This window comes from Malaclemys terrapin, chromosome 12 (assembly GCF_027887155.1).
Source record: "Malaclemys terrapin pileata isolate rMalTer1 chromosome 12, rMalTer1.hap1, whole genome shotgun sequence".
NCBI lineage: Eukaryota > Metazoa > Chordata > Testudines > Emydidae > Malaclemys > Malaclemys terrapin.
This window is the reverse complement of record NC_071516.1, coordinates 13,270,392-13,291,525: the sequence shown is the minus strand read 5'-3', so window position 1 is coordinate 13,291,525 and position 21,134 is coordinate 13,270,392. Positions and strand designations below refer to the sequence as shown.

The 21,134-nt window shown below is 41.2% G+C and overlaps 1 protein-coding gene across 1 annotated transcript; it reads left to right on the top strand.

The window, feature by feature from the left end:
- The first annotated feature begins 298 nt into the window (after positions 1-298).
- Positions 299-16,449, top strand: CSTF1 (cleavage stimulation factor subunit 1). Its single transcript, XM_054045535.1, has 6 exons — positions 299-1,038; positions 6,986-7,181; positions 10,204-10,481; positions 11,139-11,336; positions 12,700-13,090; positions 15,538-16,449. Exons 1-6 carry the CDS (start codon positions 892-894, stop codon positions 15,795-15,797), a joined length of 1,470 nt encoding a protein of 489 aa, XP_053901510.1. The 5' UTR covers positions 299-891; the 3' UTR covers positions 15,798-16,449.
- The last annotated feature ends 4,685 nt before the right edge of the window (positions 16,450-21,134 follow it).

The window sequence follows — 21,134 nt, the reverse complement described above, 5'->3', positions numbered from 1 at the left end:
GATTTGCGTAAGGAAAGGACCGACCAAGCAGAGACTTTGTAGCGGAAACTCCGTAATTGGCGCGTCGGTCTACGAAGTTAGCGTAGGGAGGACACAAGAGGCAGATGATACGTAAAGAACGCACGTAGCGGCGTTAATACCACGCGGGAGGGCGCGGCAGGTAGCGGTCACGCATGCGCCCGAGACGTTGAGAGGCTCGCTCAGCAACTAAAGGGACACTTCGGAACCAATCGGCGGGCGGCGCCGTTGAAGAGAAGCCAATCAGCAGGCATTCTTGTTCCTCACAGCCGGCCATTACGGCCTGGCGCAGAGAGTGCGCACAGAGCCTGGGGGGTGGGGACGGGAAGGACTTCAGGGGGCTGCCTTAGGAGGTGCTAACCCCCAGCTTCAGGCGGAGAGGGGTGGCTGGGCTGTTGCCTCGCGAGCGTGTCGCCCCTGCGGTCGCTGACGTGGGCTCCGCGGCCGTTGCCACGGGCTGTGGCTCTGGAGCGCAAACGTGAGTGGGAGCCGGGCCAGCGTGTCGCACCAGCGGTGACGTGTGGTCCGTGTCAGGGCCCACGGACGGTGGGCTGTCGAGCGCAGGGCCAGCGTGTCGCACCAGCGGGGCGTTGGGCGCTCGAGGACAAACGGGAGGGGGACAGCGGGCAGTTTGGTTGTACTAGCAGCAAGGCGTCTCGCGTGGTGGCTCCCGTAGCACCCGGGCCGTCCAGCCCAATCGGGAAGGGGCTCTCGAGCCATTGTGTGATCCGTGGCCGCCGGGCCCGGCGCGAGGACGACTCGAGGCCTTGGAAGGAGGGAGCTAGAAAGCAACTCCCGTTGCCACCGCGCTCGTGAGGACAAGTGTGAAAGTGATCTCGGTGTGTGGGGCTGCGTGGCGGTGAGGCGTGATAGATGGCAGCGAGGACAGGTGTGAGGAGGATGTCAGGCCGTCGTGTTCCCTCAGCGTGTGATAGGCGTCCGCTTCCACGGGGCCTGAGTAACTTGGGCTCCCCCGCTCCTGAGCCACGGCCACTGCGGCTGCCTTTCCTTGAGACTGAGGTGAGTAGGGCCGTCTGTTGGGGACGGGGCGGGGGGGTCTGTTCTCTTGGGCTAGGCCTTCAGCACTGCTGCTGAGGCACCCTGAAGTGCCTTGTCTGAACATGCCACTATGCTGTCTGCTAAATTCTGGCGTCATCCCAGAGGCCTGCAGCACCCAGCAGTGAGGCCTCGTGACTTTCAGTTCCATTTGCTTCCAGGGAGGCTTGGGGATGTGGGTGATTCTGGCGATGTCATGGTTTCTCAGCCCAGACCCACTAGAACCCAACAGTCCTAATCCCCAGTCTCCTGAGATCCCACTGCTCTCACTCCAACAAAGGAATTGAACCCCGGAGTTCTGAATTTCAACTGTAGAGCCTATTAGGCTGCTCAGTGGCTAATCCCTTCCCAGGCCCTTCTTTAATGTCCCAAGGAATACTGCCATTGATCTCCGTAGCCTCTATCATTTCTCAGCTTACCATGCTCTGAGCTAACCATTAGATCCTACTTCTGCTAGAGCTGGAAATAAATGAACTGTGCTCTCCTGGACTAGACTGCTATTACCATTAGAATTTCCTGCGCTTCCAGACTAGGAATAGAACCTGCCTTTCCATGCTCCTAGTCCCATCCTCTAGTCCCCTTTCCTCCCCACAAAAAGTAGGCTTTTGCTAAGGGTCTGTATATGCTCACACTTTCGTGGTGTGCATGCACAGGGTCACTCAGCTCATGGTAGTGAACCCTTGGTTGTTTAGCATGTACTCCCCATGCTCCTAGCACAGTTTGCTGCTGATAGCCCTTACTGACAGCTAGGTATTCTGTTATTGCACTGCCACAATTTGCTATCTCCATACTTCCCTGTCTCCTGGTCCAAAGTGGCCTATTGTGACTGAGGGGAGAACTCCCATCACAATTTGCTGCCCCTGGACCAGACGATGGGAAGAATAGAGTTAGCAAATTGTGATGGCAGTGCCCCATCTGTCATAATTTTCTGTCAGCAAACAAGAATCCCTTACTGTACATGTCAACATTTAAAAAGATCTAAACTTATTTTTAGAAACAGAATTAACTTGTGACTTTAGCTAAGTGTACATTAAAATTGAACTCCTCTATTTATTATTACTCATTTGTATTGATTGTATGATTGCAAGAAAACCAAAATATTTATCTTTAAAAAATTATACAGTATATACATTTTGTAAACACCACAACTATAATTGCACAAAGTTTGTATACTCTTTCTTTTTACTGCTCGGGATGTTTTTATTAGTTTCCCTGTGGAAGGCAGAGCACATGTGCCCACCTCTTGCAGGAGTCACACTGTGCCTTTGAAAAATAATAGATGGGAAAAAAATGACACTAATTGTGCAAAATATAATTTCCGTTAACTCAAAATTGTAAAATATTTATTGAACTTCTGCTGTGATTTTTAACTTTCTAGCTACATATCCGTAGTCAAGATATGACTATCTGCTGCAGTTGAAGTATTTATTAATGTAGAATTATTACCACAATCCCGATCCTTATCCAGGTTATTCCATCTGATCTATATGTATCTGTCTATCTACTGGGCCATAACTTCAGTTCATGGCACAGGAACAGATCATATTCTGTTTAATTACCTGCTCAAACATATGGCATGTGTTTCTAATACAATTTTGTGTTGCTTACCATTATGCAATCTTTGTTTTCCTTCTTGCATATGACAAGGTTGCAGCAGTAGACTTCTGTGCTCTACGCAAAATCAATATAATTTAATCAAATGATTTCCTAATTATTAAAACTATAAATAGAAATAGATTGATTAATGTCACTTATTTCAAGAACTACATTAATGATTTGCAAATATTTTCTTTTGAGGGGGGGGTCGTATTTAAATAATATTTGGTACCCTTATCTATTTGTCTTAAACTGTTAGATTGCAGATATAACTATATCTACTGTATTTCAATGCTCTTTTGGTTTCAACCATTTTTTTTTTTTAACTTTTCACTAATTAAACACAATATTCATACAGAGAACCCAGTTTCTTTCATTAGGGTACCAAATTTGTGACCTATTTTAATAAATGTAGTAAAATAACTAATGACATTCCACTCTTCCTGTTTACCTTCCCATATACTCTGACCTCACTTGGAATATACACCTCTACCTCGATATAACGCTGTCCTCGGGAGCCAAAAAATCTTACTGTGCTATATCGAACTTGCTTTGATCCACCAGAGTGCGCAGCCCCTCTCCCCAGCACTGCTTTACTGCGTTATTTCCGAATTTGTGTTCTATCGAGTTGTGTTATATAGGGGTAGAGGTGTATAACTAACAAAGCTATACCTGACCTTTTTCCATTAAGAGAATTGCTTTTTTCCCCCCTGTATATACATAGGATATCTTTATGTTCCAAATATGATTCTACAAGCTAATGCATTTTTAAAATAGAAAACTCATAACTAAGTAGTAGTTTGACATTAACTACTTTTAGGATGAGTGGCCCAACCACTAGTATCTTGTGTTCCACAATTTTTGTTTTCCAGAATCATAGTAGATTTTTCCAGTTTCTCAGTGGAGGAAGAATCTAAACTTTAAAATGAATAGCCAATAGCTGACTTCATAATTGGATTTCATGTTTTCATAAAGTCACTCTCAATGTTTAGTAATGGTTTACTTTTTTTATTTAATGAATGTTTGGAATCACTACACATGCATGTACCACTTGCCAGAGTCTTGTGCTATATTTGCTATGTACTGTGCCACTGATAACCCTTTCATACTCGTGCTAAATTTTAGTGTTTTGAGCCCAAGCTGAGTGAAACAGTCACATGCTCAATTCCTACCAATTCAGTCAATGTCCACTATTAAAAAGGGTGAGCACAAGTATGTGCTGTTTCCGTTTTTATCTTTAGCTATCAGGAAATTAATCTAATTTTGTTGTTACATCACAGCTATCGAAAACAGCATCCCATTAACACTGCATGTTAACTACAAATATCTAAAAAATCATCTCCCAGCTTACAGGAGGGTAGGGAGATGGGGTGAGACACTCCTTCACACCCTACACAAACAAACCTCTTCCAGAACCTGGCTCATATGAGGGGGGCATGTATGGGAGGGCCCCAACTACCATAGATGGGCAGGGCCTCCTAAGATCCAGATACAGACACAGGGGCCACACACACCAATGGGGGTGGGGGGAGAGGGGCTTAGACCCCAGGAAGGCAAGTCACCACATATTGCATGGGCTGGGGCCCTCTAGATTGTGGTATATACAGGGGAAAGGAGAGGTGCCCAGTCTTCCTATTCTCCCAGCCCCTGATAACTCTGTCCCTCTTCCCAGTGTCCAACCCCATCACCTAACCCTCTCAACCCCTCTCTTTCCCACCCCAGCCCCATTTATCCCCCTCCCTTGCTCTAAGACTAACACCCCCATTCCCACCTACTCTTCCACCCCAGTCACGTTCCAGGGAGCAGTTGCATATGTAATTTTTTTTCTTTTTTAAAAAAAAGTTTCAGCACTTTCAGAGTATTCTGCTGTACTCAGATTACATTTCCACAAAATCAAAACTCCCTTTGACGGATGCAGATTGGAGCAAACTTTACTTCCTGCTTTTATTTCAGATTTCTGTCCTGAGCTGGATTTACCACCAGGCTGTGACTTGGGTTTGGTGATCATAACAGTCCCCCTTGAGCCATTCAAGATGTGTGATGTAGAGGTAGCTTCCAGCTACCCTCTCTCTCTGCACAGGCTCAGTATAATCCATGTGGCATGCCATCAAGCACTTTAAAGAGTGATGCTCATAACAAGAGAATTTAATTTTTCAGCTGATAATGTAATTTGATTTCCCCCAAAAGGATAGTGGATACCCTGCACTCTGTTGAGGTAGCTCTCAAGCATTTGAGACCCTGGTGTGATGATCTCTCAGACCTGGTTTGATCTCTATCTGTGATCAAACATTAATTACCAGAACAGGTGAATATTAAGGAAGGTGGGGGAGGAGCAGGTACTGTATCTCATGAACCCCTTGTTCAAATGGCCCCAAATTTAGATCAATGCCCAGGAGGCACAATTTCAAACCAATCAAAGAAATGCAAGGGAAACTAAAGAAGTTTTGATGCCAACCCAGGATGTCAGCTTTAAAGTCATTTGATTACCAAAAAAAAAAGTACAAATAAAAATTGAAAATTGCAAACTGCAAAATCATAGTAAAAACATACAATGTGAGATGTGATTGTTAACCTCTAGCAACTATTATGTTCAATTATTTGCTATTCAGATATAAATTAAATAGTGCAATGGCATCTATTTGCACAATGTAAATGAAGTGTAAGATTAATAAGTAATAAAAAATAAAATTTTAAAAAGTAAATAAGAGGCAGGAACCAGCATTGGCTGTGGATTACAAGAAAGGGGGTCTAATTCAGGGACTGGAACAGCAGATAAGACGAATTAGGGAACTGCTCTGAGGCTTTATGCAGACATATAAACAGAAAAGGAATTCGGTAAAATACTAAACGCATGCATAGGAATTCTATCTGTGTGTTTGCGTTTCACTGGATTCAGTCTTATTTAGCTGCTTGCTACATCATTTCAGATAAGGAAGAGGTGCCTTATTTATGCATTGAGATGCACTATGCCTTTAGAAACAGCCCTGGTAGGCGGGCTGTGAGATGGGCTGCTTAGCAAAAGGGTAAACAATAGGCTCCCTGCCACGCACAGCTCATTTTTGCAACCCCCACAGACAACTCGCCCCAGTTCTAGTAAACTCCCTATTTGTCTAGTTTCCCCCTTCTCCCCCCGTTGTCTGGCAGGGGCTCTTAACCCCGGCCCCTATTCCCTATGTCTGATTTTTGCCCCTCTCCTTCGCCTGCGTGACTCTCTTGGGCGTGCAGTCTGGCTCCTTGCAGTGCAGGTTCCATCCCATCTCCCCGCTTTGTGGCCGGTCCCGTTGTAACGCGGTTTTGGGAACAACGGGGACGTTGTATAATCCTAGTAAGGGCAGCAGGCGGGCTTCAGCAGCAGACGTTCGTGAGCATGTTCACTTTCCACGAGCATGCTCAGTAGCGCAAAGCTGCACATTGCGCTTGGGAGTGATTGGGATACACTTAGCCGCCGCCTCCTCCAGCATCTATCGATGCTCTCAGGGCTCCGGTCGCCATTTTAGGGGGAGAGCAAGGGAGGCAAAAAGACGGGCTGGTAGGTACCGGGGCGGTGTGAACAACTCCTTTCCTACGTGCCCTGCTGAGCTGAGCGGTTTACAGCTTTGCTTGCTTGCCGAACGCCGTTTCCTCTGGCCCGCGGTCTCAAGGAACCGCTAGGCAGTTCACTCTCCTTCCAGACAGTTTCTCCCCCCGCCCCTTAGTTTGCTTTCACCCCTCCCCGTTTATAACAATCGATTGTTCTTTGGGGCTGGAAATGGGTGGATTGGGGGAGGGATGGTGTGTTGGGTGCAGGGAGGTTATGGTCTTTCAGCTGGTGGCTTCACTGAAAACCCTACAACACACGTTTTGTTTTGCCTCTTGGCTTCCCTACAAATTGTATGTTTGTTAACCTTGTCACTCACAACTGTTTGCCCATTTCCCCACACCTGCTTGATTGAATTAAAGGTTACTGTCGGAGGCGAACATGTTGATTACTAGCCAGTGTTGCTCTTCTCTCACCTTTGTCAGCAGTCCTTAATCACAGTCTGAGTGCTGGTAACTGGTGGACTATCTCCTCTAGTTTTGCTTCTTGGCTCTCTATGAGCTGAGGGGTGAAAACATTAGCTACTGTCTGCAACAGCTTTCTGTTATCTCCTTCTCATTTGTCCATTTAGTTTTGAATCTTAGCTGAAAGTCTCTTTCCTTTATGTATACAATACCTTTTTAATTTGTCACTATAACGACACTGTTTAATGCGGAAAGGTGTTGGGGTATGTTTTGTATGAAAGATTATACCATTGCAATGTAACTGTTTTGTAAGTATTTTTTTCTCTTGTTTCAGGCACCCGCAAGGCATTCCTTGCTCACAATGTATAGAACAAAAGTAAGCTTGAAAGATCGTCAACAACTTTACAAACTGATTATTAGTCAATTGCTGTATGATGGATACATAAACATTGCCAATGGCCTGATAAATGAGATAAAACCACAATCAGTCTGCGCACCCTCTGAACAACTGCTGCATCTGATTAAACTAGGTAAACTGTAATGCAGGATTCATGTACATAAACTAGGAATTGCAGACTTTTTGATGAAGTTCAGGTATGTAGGTCCTGGCTCAGCACAGGGGCTGGGTTTGATGACCTCTAGAGGTCCCTTCCAGCTCTACATCTCTGTGATTCTGTAGTGGACTCAATGCAATCTAAAAGTAAATGTTCTCATTAACTCCTAATGTTGCTGTACAGTTGTCATATTTATGCATAGATAACAAAATACAAGTCTTTCAGGAAATCTTTTCTAGGATCTACTTATTTATTTGTACTTTTTCAAATTATAATAGTGCCTATCCAATGCCCTGGATCTCGATAGTCTTCTAAAAGTACACTGAATAAATGGGGCCATTAGATCTCCTAGATAAAATCAAATAATCCATTGATAAATATAATAGAAACTAACTGACCCACCAAATTGCACATCAACTCTAGCAGACCTACTCAAGACCAGTCTCCTCGCAGACAGAGGAGAAATGGTGGGCCTTGCATTATGTCTGGAAGGCAAATAAATGTGGACTGTTACAGATCTGAAAAGGAAATGGGTTTCAGAGTTCCAGGGCCCTCACACCGACTGCCCTGCCAGTCACTCCCTCTCTCTTATGAGGTTTCAGCTCAGTTGCCACATGTCACGAGGACTGTTTCATGTTGGGGGGAGGGAGGTGAAGGAGGCAGGTAGGTCCCAGGTCGTTCAGGGTATATCGTAATAGTCTTGTTATTGACACTGGTATTACTTGTCAGATCAGAATTCAGTTTTTTTATTGTCTGACAAATGTCTGGGTGCTGGTATAAGTCTAAACATATTTCTTTTTTAAGCAGGTGAATGCACAATGTATTGGAGGATGGAACTTAATAGAAAACCTCTGTTAAAAGTTGATTACTGTCTAATCAGGTGTAATTGAAGCAGTGTGTCCCGTGGCTAGGATATTGGACTGGGACTCAGACCTGGGTTTTATTCTCTGCTTTGTGACCTTGGGCAAGTCACTTCACCTCTCTGTACATCTGTGTTTTCTCCACCCTTTTGTTTCTCTTGTATTTACATGGTAAGGTCTTTGGGATAGGAACTGTCTCTTACTATGACAGACTCTCTTAGTGTGTAGAGTGCCTCCTAGTATGCACCACAGGGCCTCATTCTTGGTTGGGGCTTCTATATGCTACTGGAATATAAATGATGTTTGGTAGGGTAATTTATTCACCAACAGATACCAACAAAATACGGTGGAAAGTCTTGTAATTGAGTTAGGCAGAAGAATACTAATGGGAAAGTTAGTGAAATCTGCTAAAACCAAAAAGTATTGTGTCCCCGTGTGGTAGCTTAGCTTCAAAGTAAACTTAATCTGTCACTAGTCTGGCTTGTGTGTGTGTTTATTGAAGTATTAGTGTTGGGGACACTTTATTGTTAAAGATTTCAGAGTGGTAGCCATGTTAGTCTGTATCAGCAGAAAGAATGTGGAGTATTTGTGGCACTTTAGAGACTAACAAATTTATTTGGGCATAAATTTTTGTGGGCTAAAACCCACTCCATCGGATGCATGCAGTGGAAAATACAGTAGGAAGGTATATATACACAGAAAACATGAAAAAAGTCCCCTACTGTTACTCACACCTTCTTGTCAACTGTTGGAAATGGGCCATCCTGATTATCACTATAAACGTGTTTTTTTGTTTTCTCCTGCTGATAATAGCCCACCTTAAGTGGTTACTCTCGCTATAGTTGGTATGGCAACACCCATTTTTTCATGTTCTGTGTGTATGTGTGTCTATATATGTGTATTATATAATCTTCCTACTGTATTTTCAACGGCATGCATCTGATGAAGTGGGTTTTAGTCCACGAAAGCTTATGCCCAAATAAATTTGTTCGTCTCTAAAATGCCACAAGTACTCCACATTCTTTTTATTGTTAAAGTGACAGAGAATACACTAAAAATTGTTTACTAAAAATACCCCTAATTTTTCCATGGAGCAGATATAATTTTATACTGGGGAGAATTTTTATACTGGCAAAAAACTGTGCTGCAAAATTAACTACCAAATGAGTAAAATTATTTAATGACTATTTAAAGCATTGTAAGCTTTAACAGTCCTCAAGAGCTAGGAAATCACAACAAAGGATCAAACTGCCTTCTTATCTTATTTTGTGTATCGTCTTGATTTGAATCTCAGCATGTCAACTAGCTTTTGTTTGTCTCAGACAAAACTAATGACAGTAACTACAAGGAGCTCCGAAATGCAGCATTTAACTTTATACGTGTTGTTTTAGTGTTAAGGCAATTGAGGTCTTAGTCTAGTTATCTTTCATCATGATCTCTTTTTGAAAATCTACTCGAATAATGTAATAGGGTGCATAGCAAATTGAAATAGTCAGTGTTTCACACATCTCTGAGAGCTTAAATATAGTAAGCTTTAGATCTATCTAAATTAGGAAAATTAGGATCCCTAATTCACTACTGATGGTAACAGCAAGCATTTTCAACACCATGTCGTCCAACTCTACTCTGAACAGGGTTAGATGACATAGACCAGGGACACCATTTACCCCTGCTCAGAGTAGGGTTAATGATGTGGTTAAAATGATGAGCTTGTACCCTGCTTAAGCTGCAACTTCCACTAATGAAATGTAGAGGCGACCTTGAAGAGAAGGTGTTTAATATGAGATATAAGTGTGTGGAGGAATAATGTTTCTCATTATTCTCATTTGAATTATTCTAGTACCTAGGAGCTCTAGTCATGGACCAGGACCCTGTTAGTGGCACTGCTTTATTGTGGTGGTTCTGGTAGCCATAATCTCTTTTCTTGGGTATTCTTTATTGAGCTGCAAAGGAAAAAGTTCTGTAAATGTCTGTCCTTTTTTAAAAAAAATATCTTTTCTATGCAGGCATTACGGTTTCCTGTGAAAGCTGACTGTAGATACAATCATGGCTACTGTAAGCAGTTATTAGTATATTTATGAAGACTTAGTCAACCTTTTTGTGGAGAAAGTAAATATATTTAATCTCTTGTCCTTCAGGAATGGAGAATGATGACAGCGCAGTTCAATATGCAATTGGACGCTCCGACACAGTAGCTCCAGGAACAGGGATTGACTTAGAATTCGATGCAGATGTCCAGACTATGTCCCCCGAGGCTTCTGAATATGAGACCTGTTACGTCACATCTCATAAAGGACCATGTCGCGTAGCTACATACAGCAGAGACGGGCAGTTAATAGCTACGGGATCTGCTGATGCCTCAATAAAAATTCTTGATACAGAGAGAATGTTGGCAAAAAGTGCTATGCCCATCGAGGTAAAGTATAGCATGAATCATGATCAGTCAGTGAATGATAAAAATGCTACATCCATTTTATAGCATTTGTTCTGCCTCTGATAGCAAACTTAAGGAAATGTACCTTTTTTGTTGTTGTCTGGAATCTGCACACAACTAGTGGCAGTGCACAGTCTTAAGAATGTTGCTGCGAACAAAATAAGGGCAACATTTGTCTTAATTATTCAAGAAGGGTAGTAGTACTGTGAGTTAGAGCAGGGGACTAACACTCGGGACCGCTGAGTTTTATTTTCTTCAGCTGCTGACTCCATTTTGACTTTGGGCAAATCACTAACCTCTGTCAGTTTCTTTTTGCTTCTCTGTAAAAGAAGGATATTGTATATTTATCATAGGGATGTTAATGACCAACATTTGCAAAGAACTTTGAGATAATCATTATCATTCTAATTATATGCATAGTTTTTTGTCAAAAAATGCAATCTTTGCTTGGAAGATGAGGCAGGTATTGCTGCATGTTTAAAACTCACTTTTTCTCTTCTACCAGGAGATCCCATATGTTTGTTTGCATTTTTCTTTTAAATGCCCAGAGTAATAACATAAGAGTTGGATAGTGGTTTATGGTTCCTTCTTTGTCAGAAGGAAACACTGTCCATTGACTTGTTTAAATGTTTTCTGTAGGTCATGATGAATGAGACAGCACAGCAGAATATGGAAAATCATCCTGTTATTCGGACTCTATATGATCATGTGGATGAGGTTACATGTTTAGCTTTCCATCCAACAGAACAGATCCTGGCATCTGGTTCAAGGGACTATACGCTTAAATTGTTTGACTATTCAAAACCTTCTGCCAAAAGAGCCTTCAAGTATATCCAGGTTAGAGGTTATAGTCTTTTTAAAAAAACAAAAAAGCTTGAGGTCTACAACTGCAATGATAGCAATTAGCTAATTTGTGTCTGCATGTAGAAATAGCTAGGTACACAGTAGTATGCAATTATCCAATTTGCAGATACTCTTGTGATAATTATGCGTACAAATTAGGTACATAAAATGTGTGCCTGTGATCTTCTCAAATCTGATGTCCGCTCTCCTCTCTACATGTGCCAACCAGGGAAACCTGAAACTGTTAGGGGTGGTGCTTCTGGCATTTCCTTTATGAACAGCATTGAAGTTCTATGGATTTCTTTTTGGTTGTTAAGGGGAAAATTTCTTCCTCTCTCCCCCAACCCCATGAATAGGCATTGAAAATTGATATAGGACTTAGAGCAGTGTTTCTCAAATGCGTCCACAAGGGGCTTTCCTTGCAGCCACAGCCTTCTAGGCAGTGATGGGTGGGGCGCAAAGCATTAGCCCCCTCCTCCGAGGCCGTCAAGTCTGTAGTGGTTGGGCCCTGCGCCCCTCTGGAGACACAAAAGACGAGCAGGCAGCCAGTGAGTTCCTCACCTTCCCCGGGGGCAGTGGAGTTGGGCTTCAGCTGTTGGGTGGTAGGCTCCAGCCATGGGGCTTCAGGCTCCATTCCCTGGCCGCATGGTGACAGGCTCTGTCCCTGAACTCATCCTATTGCCTCCCCCATTACCTCAGCCCCCACTGGCTCCCTACCCACCTCCTCGTCCAGGGCTTAATTTGTCCCCAGGCTTGTTGGGACTGAGTAAGTCTGCTGTGAAAAGTGATATTTGTATGTTTGTTGTTAGCACTTTTCACAACAGACTTACTCTCTAGCAAGTCTTAAAAAAGGGGGGGGGGGGCGCAAAAGAAACAACAAGAACATGCAAAGCACCTTATTTGTGTTTCTATTCTGTCTAGGTCCAGTAAAGAATAGAGACAACTGTACATTATTTTTAATATTGAGTCTGTGAAAAAAATCCTACATAAATAAATTACAATGATTTGGATATGTATATGTGCATATGTATTTGTTTTTCCAAAAGTTAGTTAAGTATTTTAGGAAAAATTATGAGAGCAGCCACCAGTAAGAGTTGGTGGCCACACTCTGAGGCCACCAAAAAATTTTGTTGTGAGTATAATCTTGATCCATCTAAATGTGTTACTGCCATATAGTGGAGAGGGGAGTGGTGGTCTCCAATTTGTATCCTGCCCTGAACACTATACTAATTAAGAATTGAACTTCCTTTTAATATGAAAATATCATAGAACTTCAGACTTGTGAATCCACTAGGATTTTCTCTCTGCAAATAGGTTCTTTATATTTATATTGATTTACATATTTCTCATCACACAGGAAGCAGAAATGTTACGCTCCATCTCTTTTCATCCTTCTGGCGACTTCATACTTGTTGGTACCCAGCACCCTACCTTACGGCTTTATGATATCAATACATTCCAGTGTTTTGTGTCTTGCAATCCTCAAGATCAACACACCGACGCTATATGTTCAGTAAACTATAATGCAAGTGCTAACATGTATGTGACAGGAAGCAAGGATGGATGCATCAAATTATGGGATGGTGTTTCAAATCGATGTATCACTACTTTTGAGAAAGCACATGATGGGGCTGAAGTCTGTTCTGCCATCTTTTCCAAAAATTCAAAGTACATCCTGTCAAGTGGAAAAGATTCTGTAGCTAAACTATGGGAGATATCCACAGGTCGAACGCTGGTCAAATATACAGGTATGTGGCAGATGACCTATCAAGCAAAAATTGTTCATGCGGTAATCAACTAGTGATGGGAATAAATATTTGATGCAGTATAAAATTTTTAAGTGCTTAGTCCAGTGACTGATGTGCTCAGTTAAATATGTGAAAGATTTTTCGGAGTTTACTCATAAGATCATGATAGCCTTGTACTGTTGAGCAGTAACCTCTAAAATTAATTGGAAGTTTCTTCTGTGCGAGGATTCCCCAAGGTTTTCTTTCTATTCTTGGTCACAGATAAGATAAGTTGCCTCATTCCATTCTTGACTTTCTTTAGATGTTGGTCACCATCTTACACTAATCTAAGTGGATTTGGATAACTTTCCATCATTACTTCATTTGTTCAAATGATGTATTACTATTCTGCTATCTGGTTTGCTGGCTATTAGCTGTCTGTTAAGGGAAAGCATCATCAAATACAACTCTCTTGGGTTACTCCAGAAAGGAAAACAAAAGTAGACATATCAAGACCTCTTTTTGGCAAAAAGTTGCTGGCTGGTGGCTCCTTTCAGTCTTCCCTAACTGCCACAGAAGATTTTGTTGCTGTGAAATAGATTCCAGAGACGACAGGGCAGTTTGATCTACCAAAACCAGAAACTGACACTTTGATTCAACCTGCAAAAGTAATTTAACAGTGATCTTGTTGCCCAAAGTATAAACTGGTAATATTTTTAACCAGCAGGGTGCAGCATAAACAACCACAAAATGTTTGTAAAGCACTTTGCTTGATAAATAAGAGAAACATAATCTTTCTAATCAAATCAAGTCTGTGAATGCCATAGTATATCTGAAACATCTTATTTTTTACAAGAAAGGTAATGCTAAACTTCTACAGTGGGAGTAATGGCCTAGCTAGATAATGGTTTATATATTATTTATAGATATTGATAGTGAGAACTTGCACTTTCCTCCATTAGCCGTGCTCTTTCCAATTTTAATTACCAGTTGCTACCTACTAAGTTTCTCACTAAGAATACTGGAGGGAGAAGTGTTCTTAGGGCATGAGCACAATGCTTCATCTGCTATGAAGGTCTTTTGATTCGGTTGACTGATTCAGTTAGGAAGGAAGGGCTTCAAGTATTCTCTATACTTCTATGAAATCGTGTGTGAATACTTAAAATAATATGGAATTCCTTCACAGGTAAACTGTTTGTTGGAATGTATATAGATTTTCTTTCCTCAAGATGGTTTTTGAACCCTCAAATTGTGGTGCTATTGACTAGCACAATGTGGAATTGCATAGTTAAAAAAAAATAAACAAATGAAAAACCCTTTTATTTCCAAGCAGTTCTTTGAACTTGCCAGATTTCAGCCTCTATATAGGAAAGTATTGTGCCCCGCGCCATTTCTCTCTTTCACCCCTACACCCCCTCCCCTGAAACAAACCCTCCTACTGGAACGAACTCATTGAAAGTCATTTGTAGTGATCACACTGACATATTTTTTAAGTGAGGGAAAAAATGAATAATTTATAAAAATTTTATTAGCAAAAACACATCTAGACTGCCTAATGCCAATACTGATAGTTATGACTTCTGCATAGGTACTATGTAGGGAGATGTAATATCATGAATTTTCTCTATAAATAAGCATACACCTTCACTGAGCATCTGAATTTAATGCTTCTGCACATGAGGAACGAATACTGTTGGTTGAGTCAGGTAAAGAGTGGGTAGGTGCTGTGCAAGCTTGGACAGATCACAAGAGAAGTTCAGCATCCCTGTTAAAATAATCTTAAGTCTCTTGAGTAGAAATTGCCCACCATGCTAAATATTCAGCATAAATAAATGGTTTCATCCTTATTCCCAGACTCATCTCTTATTACTTACATCACGCTTTAAATCCTGACTTAACTGCCCAGAAAGATTTAAAAAATAGTATGAAGGTGTGCCTTCATTTCACAGTTCTTTCTGCAGTCCTCTGGCTTCTGATGGTCCAGTATTAGTTTCAGCAAGTTTTGATGAGCTTTAGTGATCTGATTCTCAAATCCGTCTGAGCTGTGTTCAGCATCTAATACTAATACTTAACATTATGTAGAGGTGTGCATGTGTGTGTTGATATATATATATATAAATATAAAGAGAGAGAGAGAGAGAACACAATTTGAAAGGGCATTTTCCCTATCGTAATTGTCACTCTTCAGGCCTGCGACTATTGCTGCTTCCCTTAGTGCTACTGAGGTTTTGGCAAATAGCCTTTCTGCAGTGAGGGTGGGAGGAGAAATGTTAGAGCACAATTTTGTCAAAGAACCCTTCTAAATGTTAATCAGTGAGCACAAAGCTGGCCCTTGTTGATGGTCCTTAGCAAGTAATATCTAAAAGAGACACTCCTTGTGCTTTTGACAATCTGCCCCCTAAGCAACGCTACTCTGTTACACGTTTTTACTTACACCTTTAATGAGTATCATGTCCCTGCTATTATAGGAGCTGGTTTGAGTGGACGACAAGTACACAGAACACAGGCAGTCTTTAACCACACAGAGGACTATGTGTTACTTCCTGATGAAAGGACCATAAGTCTCTGCTGCTGGGACTCAAGAACTGCAGAACGGCGAAATCTTCTGTCATTGGGGCATAACAGCATTGTTCGGTGTATTGTTCATTCTCCTACCAATCCTGGTTTCATGACATGCAGTGATGACTACAGAGCTCGATTTTGGTACCGAAGGTCAACCACAGACTAAAGACAGTTTTATTAAACAGTGATTACCTAGATGAATTGTACCATCTTATATTAAGTGTACTGCCAACAGATGCCTAAACAAGAGCCATGCTGGGTCTGTATTTAACTTTGTCAAACATGGTGAAAAAAGATGAAAGTACTGAGAATTAGTTTTCCCTTACTCACTGACCTTATTAGTGTGTATGGCATCAATTGTGTAAGTAGACACAACTGTTATTTTTGAATACAATTAATCCTTCCTGCGGGGATAGTTTTAAACTTGCTCTTACTTGTCTAAATTTTCAAAATGTTAGTAACTTGAGTGAATCTTGTTCAATCTGTGTAGAATTTCTCCATTACATCTGTGCAAACCTATTAAAGAATTTTTTTTTTTTTTTTTAAAGAATGGATTGCACAAATTCTCAGCAGAACTTGGCCAGATATTTTAATGAACCTTTAAGTTGTATTTCAGTTTTGATTCATGCACGGTGCAGTGAAAGCTCTGGTTTTGTATCCTTTTTTTTTATTTTTTTTTTTAAATTGGCCAAGTGGCCCTCCAGCTCTGAGCCAGAATTTTGTGCCATAAGAATTTGAACATCCATTTTTAAAAGGTTTAGATGAATTCAACAAATGATGTTTTAGTTCTGATATTAAAGCTCAGACTTGAAATCTGGTGCCTGACTTTTATTTGACTTTTTCTTAACTAACTGCTGTAACCTTGAAGCAAATAGAGGCTTGCAAGCTGACCTGAACCCATCAGGCCCAGAACCTGACTACAAGTGTCGGGTAGCGTGTAATTTGTATAGCATGCATTTGGTCTTTGTTTGATTTAGGTAGTCTCTGATCACTCAGGGCTTTTATATATGAACTAGTTCATGGCATATTGGAGTGTGAATCGGTACACACACAGTTTCACATGCACACGCCCCCATGCCATAGACTAACTGCATCCTACTAATGAATACATTAACAGTCATTAATATGCTTTGATCTGGTCCAATTTCAAAGACTAGACTAACGCACATTAATGAGCTGCCACCAGGGTGCGCACAGACAGCTAGTCCATACCAGGCTCCCAGCCTCCCAAAGTCCATATTGTCATCTGACTCCTAACAAGTCAAGATATGAGTCATTACACATCTCTAATCATAAGCTTAATCTTTTAAGATCCAGAAGCCAGTAAAGGCCCCACTGCATGCCTACCTACTAAATCAGCAGACTGTTTCAGGGCTAGGAGAATAAGATGGACTTTCTATCAGCTCTGTGAGTCTGTTTAGCAGTAATATCCGTACACCACCACGCTTTCCAACACCATGCTTTTTTCCTTCCCTACAGTGGCAAGATTCCTTAGGGCCCTGATTCATGTTTTTCTCAAGATTGAGGAGTGCCCTCTCTTGTTCTAACAGGGTTGATGGGTCTCCCCTATACCATGTACCAATGAAGCCTGCCTCTTTAGTAACCATTACATCAGCTGAAAAAGTAGGAAAGATGTGGGGGCCCCATATCAGCTGCTCATATATGGCATTTTGTAAGGATAGGGTCACTCTCAAGTTCCTGCCCATATTTGTTTCAGTATTCTAGTTCATTCAGCTCCCAATTTTTTCCGAAATCTCATTCAACCCCAGGGGAAGTTAAACTTCACAAATGTAATAAGAGACTCTGTGCATTAATGGGACAAAACCATTCAAACCACTGATGGTTGCTCTTCCGTCGCTTGTGCTGCTACAGCACTGAAAATGTAGGTAAGCCCTTATATAAAAGCTTACATGCTAAGAGCTACGTAACACTTCTTGGGAGACATTTTGTATTTCCCTTTAGAGGTCTGGCTTGGGCCAAATTTTGAAGCCAAACATGACCATTTGGGGCCTTTGCAAAGGTTAAGAAATGGGAACTATCAGAGACTTTTTTAAGTGGGATTTTGACTACATCAGAATGTGTTCTAAGTTAGTGAGGGTTAGAACTCATTCCACTAGAGCTTAGGTAGCCTGTTTGTGACTCAAAAATCTGTTGGCAGCAATGTGGAGCTCAATCCAGACCTTTACAAGTCCCTACTCTTTGGCAGAACCTTCAAAATTGGATGCCCATTTAGTCCTGCAGTCATTGTTTAAATAGGTCTTCTACCTACTTCCAACAAATAGATGACTGTTAGCCACCAAGAGTGGAATCCATGGGACAGTACAGTCGGGGGGTGGGGGGTTATCCTACAGTAACTGGTTCTTCATGAAGTGTTGTCCACATGAATGCTGGGACTCACCTTTCCTGCTTCTACAGCGTCTTATACGAGTGGGATTCTGTATTAGTAAAGGGAATTGAGGAACAGTTGGGGCCCTGTGGGGGGAGGAATGCAGAGTATCTAGGGCACAGGTGTGGCCCCAATACTGCTGGCCAAATGAATTCGATCTCATTTTTAACAGCACATGCACACCAGAAGTAGAATCCACGTGGACAACACAAATCAAAGCACAGTTTAAGTAATTCTACTTTCCTAAGATTTCTGAAAATTTCTGTTCAGCTTGTTTAGTTGGACAGATACTTTTCAAGCATTTTAACTCAACGCTTTTTATGTGCTGATGCTGCACCTAGTTGACGCCAGTCTGAATGGTTAGACAAAAAATCCAGGTGGCTGGATAGCAGATGAGAGTAAATTATATGGGAGCGTCATAGTCCACCATTCTTCCTCTTAAAATGTAGAGGAATCCCAGGGGACCGGATGAATCAATTTGTCTTCTGAGATGAGTCAAAGTTGCTTACATTTTTCAGTGTCTTTCATACAAAATGTACCTTACAACACAAATGGTAGTATTGGTGGTGCCTTATAGGGATGTAAGAGCACAAATTCCCTACCCCACAGAGTTTACAGGCTATTACAACACCGCTATAATAAATGTTTTGTATTAAATGTGAGAGAATTTTGCAAGATATGGAAAATGTGGGATAAAAATCCCTGAATTCATAGGATTGTGGCAGTCTGTTATTTCATTAAAGTGCTATGCAAACACTTGTAGTAAACTGTTCTTCCATCAAGCTTCTAAATTAGGAACTACAGGAACATGTAGCAAAGCAGAAGGGTGGGTTTTTTGTATCTGTGGTTATTTGCAACAAGTCTGTGACAGATCAAGGAAAACTACTTTTCAGACGTTATTCTCAGTTGTTCGGGGGTTTTGTTTTTGTTTTAATCTTGTCTGCTGTCACAGAAATTGACTTTTATGGGAAACCTTTTGTATAGCTACATGCTTTTAGGACAATAGTTGTCAGACTTTTTTTTTTTTCTTGCGAAATGGTTCCTGACACATTGTGACTTTGCAAAACAGCTCTGTATGACACTGGTTATACAGCGATTATTTATAATATTGGAAGTGACTCTGCTGGTTAGTGACAGCTATGGATAAAAATACTAGACTCAACACAGCTGCAAAGGTAAGTTGATGGTTTATGAGAACAGAATTTAATGACTTAAAATATTAGGAGCTGAAGTAAGTGTGATTTTTTTATTTTTATTTTTTTAGTTCAGAATAACTCTTGTAGTATCATACATGTTTTATATCTTTACCAACTAATTGTGGAAAGGGAGTTCTTGGTTTGGATGCTAAGGTACCTAATGTTTGCCTGTATTTCTGCTGTTAGAGACCTGAATGTGGCATTGTCATTGGTGTCTGAAGAAATTTCGCCTTGGATGGTACTCTGAGTAAAAGGAAACCTAAGAGATTTTATAAGCATTAATTACACTGACAAAAGTTAAGTAAGCCCTAGCTTCTATCTTGAAGGTACCACCTCTCTTATTACCATCTCATAAAGCTCTTTGATGGTATAATAATGTGCTATTATTAACTAAATATTCAACACATTTGTAAGGTAGGTAAGTTAGTTCCCTATTTTACAGGCAGGATAAAAAATAAGTTAAATTACTGAGGTTTTTTTTTTATTAGACTTACAAAATCCGTTTGTAAGCTTTTCAGGGTAGGGAACTTGTCTATGCGTTTCGTACTCTACCTAGCAAAATGTGGGTCCGACTGCAATATAAATAACTTGCAAAAAGTCACAGTGTGTGTCAGGGTCAAAGAGAATGCTGGTGTTCTTGGCTCCCAGTGCAATGTTCTTGACCTTGATAATGTAAATATGATTGGGGGGGGGAGGAGAGAATTGGAGTTTGATACCAGAAATATAAGGAAAAGCACCCAATGCGACTTACATGGAACATTTATTGTGTTCAAAGTTTTCTGTCAAGGTCTATTTGAAAAAATTGACATCTCTTATTCCATGTTAAGTCCATCAGAAGACAATAGGACACATTTTCCTCTCTATTAGTGAGACGAAAACTTGACCCATTTATGTTTTGAAACTCCTATATTAAGAAGTTCTCTTATACCTCTCTCTTTGGCTCCTAACACTTTTGTTTTCAATTTAAATTTCCAGGTATGGTATTTTGGGCACAGATGTCAAAATAGTTTAGCAGTGGCTGACTGAATTTAGCAGTATCAAGTTGACTTGTAAATTCTGACACTGTCCTTATACAAATATACACATCTTCTGGAGATGAAGTATGGTAAGAAATCAGGAAACCATTCTGGTGCAAAATGCTAACTGACCTATTGGTTCCTATTATCCCAGCAACTCTGGGGCAATGTCATTTTAATGGCCTTACATCATTTTTTTATAATTTACTCTGAGATAGCAACACTTTGGCAAGATGAGTGGGCAAAAAATGAGTCCTTTTATAGCTGCAGCACAGTGGCTGTCAGCTTTAGCTGTGCAGAAATTCCCATTATGATGAAAACTAAATAGTAGTGTTAACAATATGTATTGAGGGCTGATTGTACACCCTGCAGGTGCAGAGTCCTATATGCATATACACAAAGTAAAAAGTGTTGGGCGGGGAGCACAGCATGAGCACAGGGGCCCGTCCTATATTAATGAGTTCTGGTGGGTGGCTGCCAAGTTGATCCTGTCTAGCAGTAGCATGAAGTGAGAACTAAAAGATGCACATAGCTAAGCTCCTGTCAGACATGCTTAAGTTTACTCTTAAATTTCTCTCCTTAAGAAATGCTCAGTATGTGCGCACACTTTTTTTAATTGCATACTTATAAGTAAGTGATCAAGCTTGCAAAGTAGAACACCTAGCGTAGTGGTTCTCAAACTTTTGCACTGGTGACCCCTTTCACATAGCAAGCCTCTGAGTGAGACCCCCCTTATAAATTAAAAACACTTTTTTATATATTTAACACCATTATAAATGCTGGAGGCAAAGCAGGGCTTGGGGTGGACAGCTCACAACCCCCCATGCAACTTGTGACCCCCTGAGGGGTCCCGACCCCCAGTTTGAGAACCCCTGACCTAGCACTTAGAATTTTATTTGCATACT

Bases quoted from the DNA above. Each gene is read 5' to 3' on its own strand.
- CSTF1 (XM_054045535.1), top strand. From the start codon at position 892: ATGGCAGCGAGGACAGGTGTGAGGAGGATGTCAGGCCGTCGTGTTCCC. The intron at 7,182-10,203 runs GTAAACTGTAAT...CTTGTCCTTCAG, and splicing joins GCTGCATCTGATTAAACTAG to GAATGGAGAATGATGACAGC. The intron at 10,482-11,138 runs GTAAAGTATAGC...TGTTTTCTGTAG, and splicing joins AAAGTGCTATGCCCATCGAG to GTCATGATGAATGAGACAGC.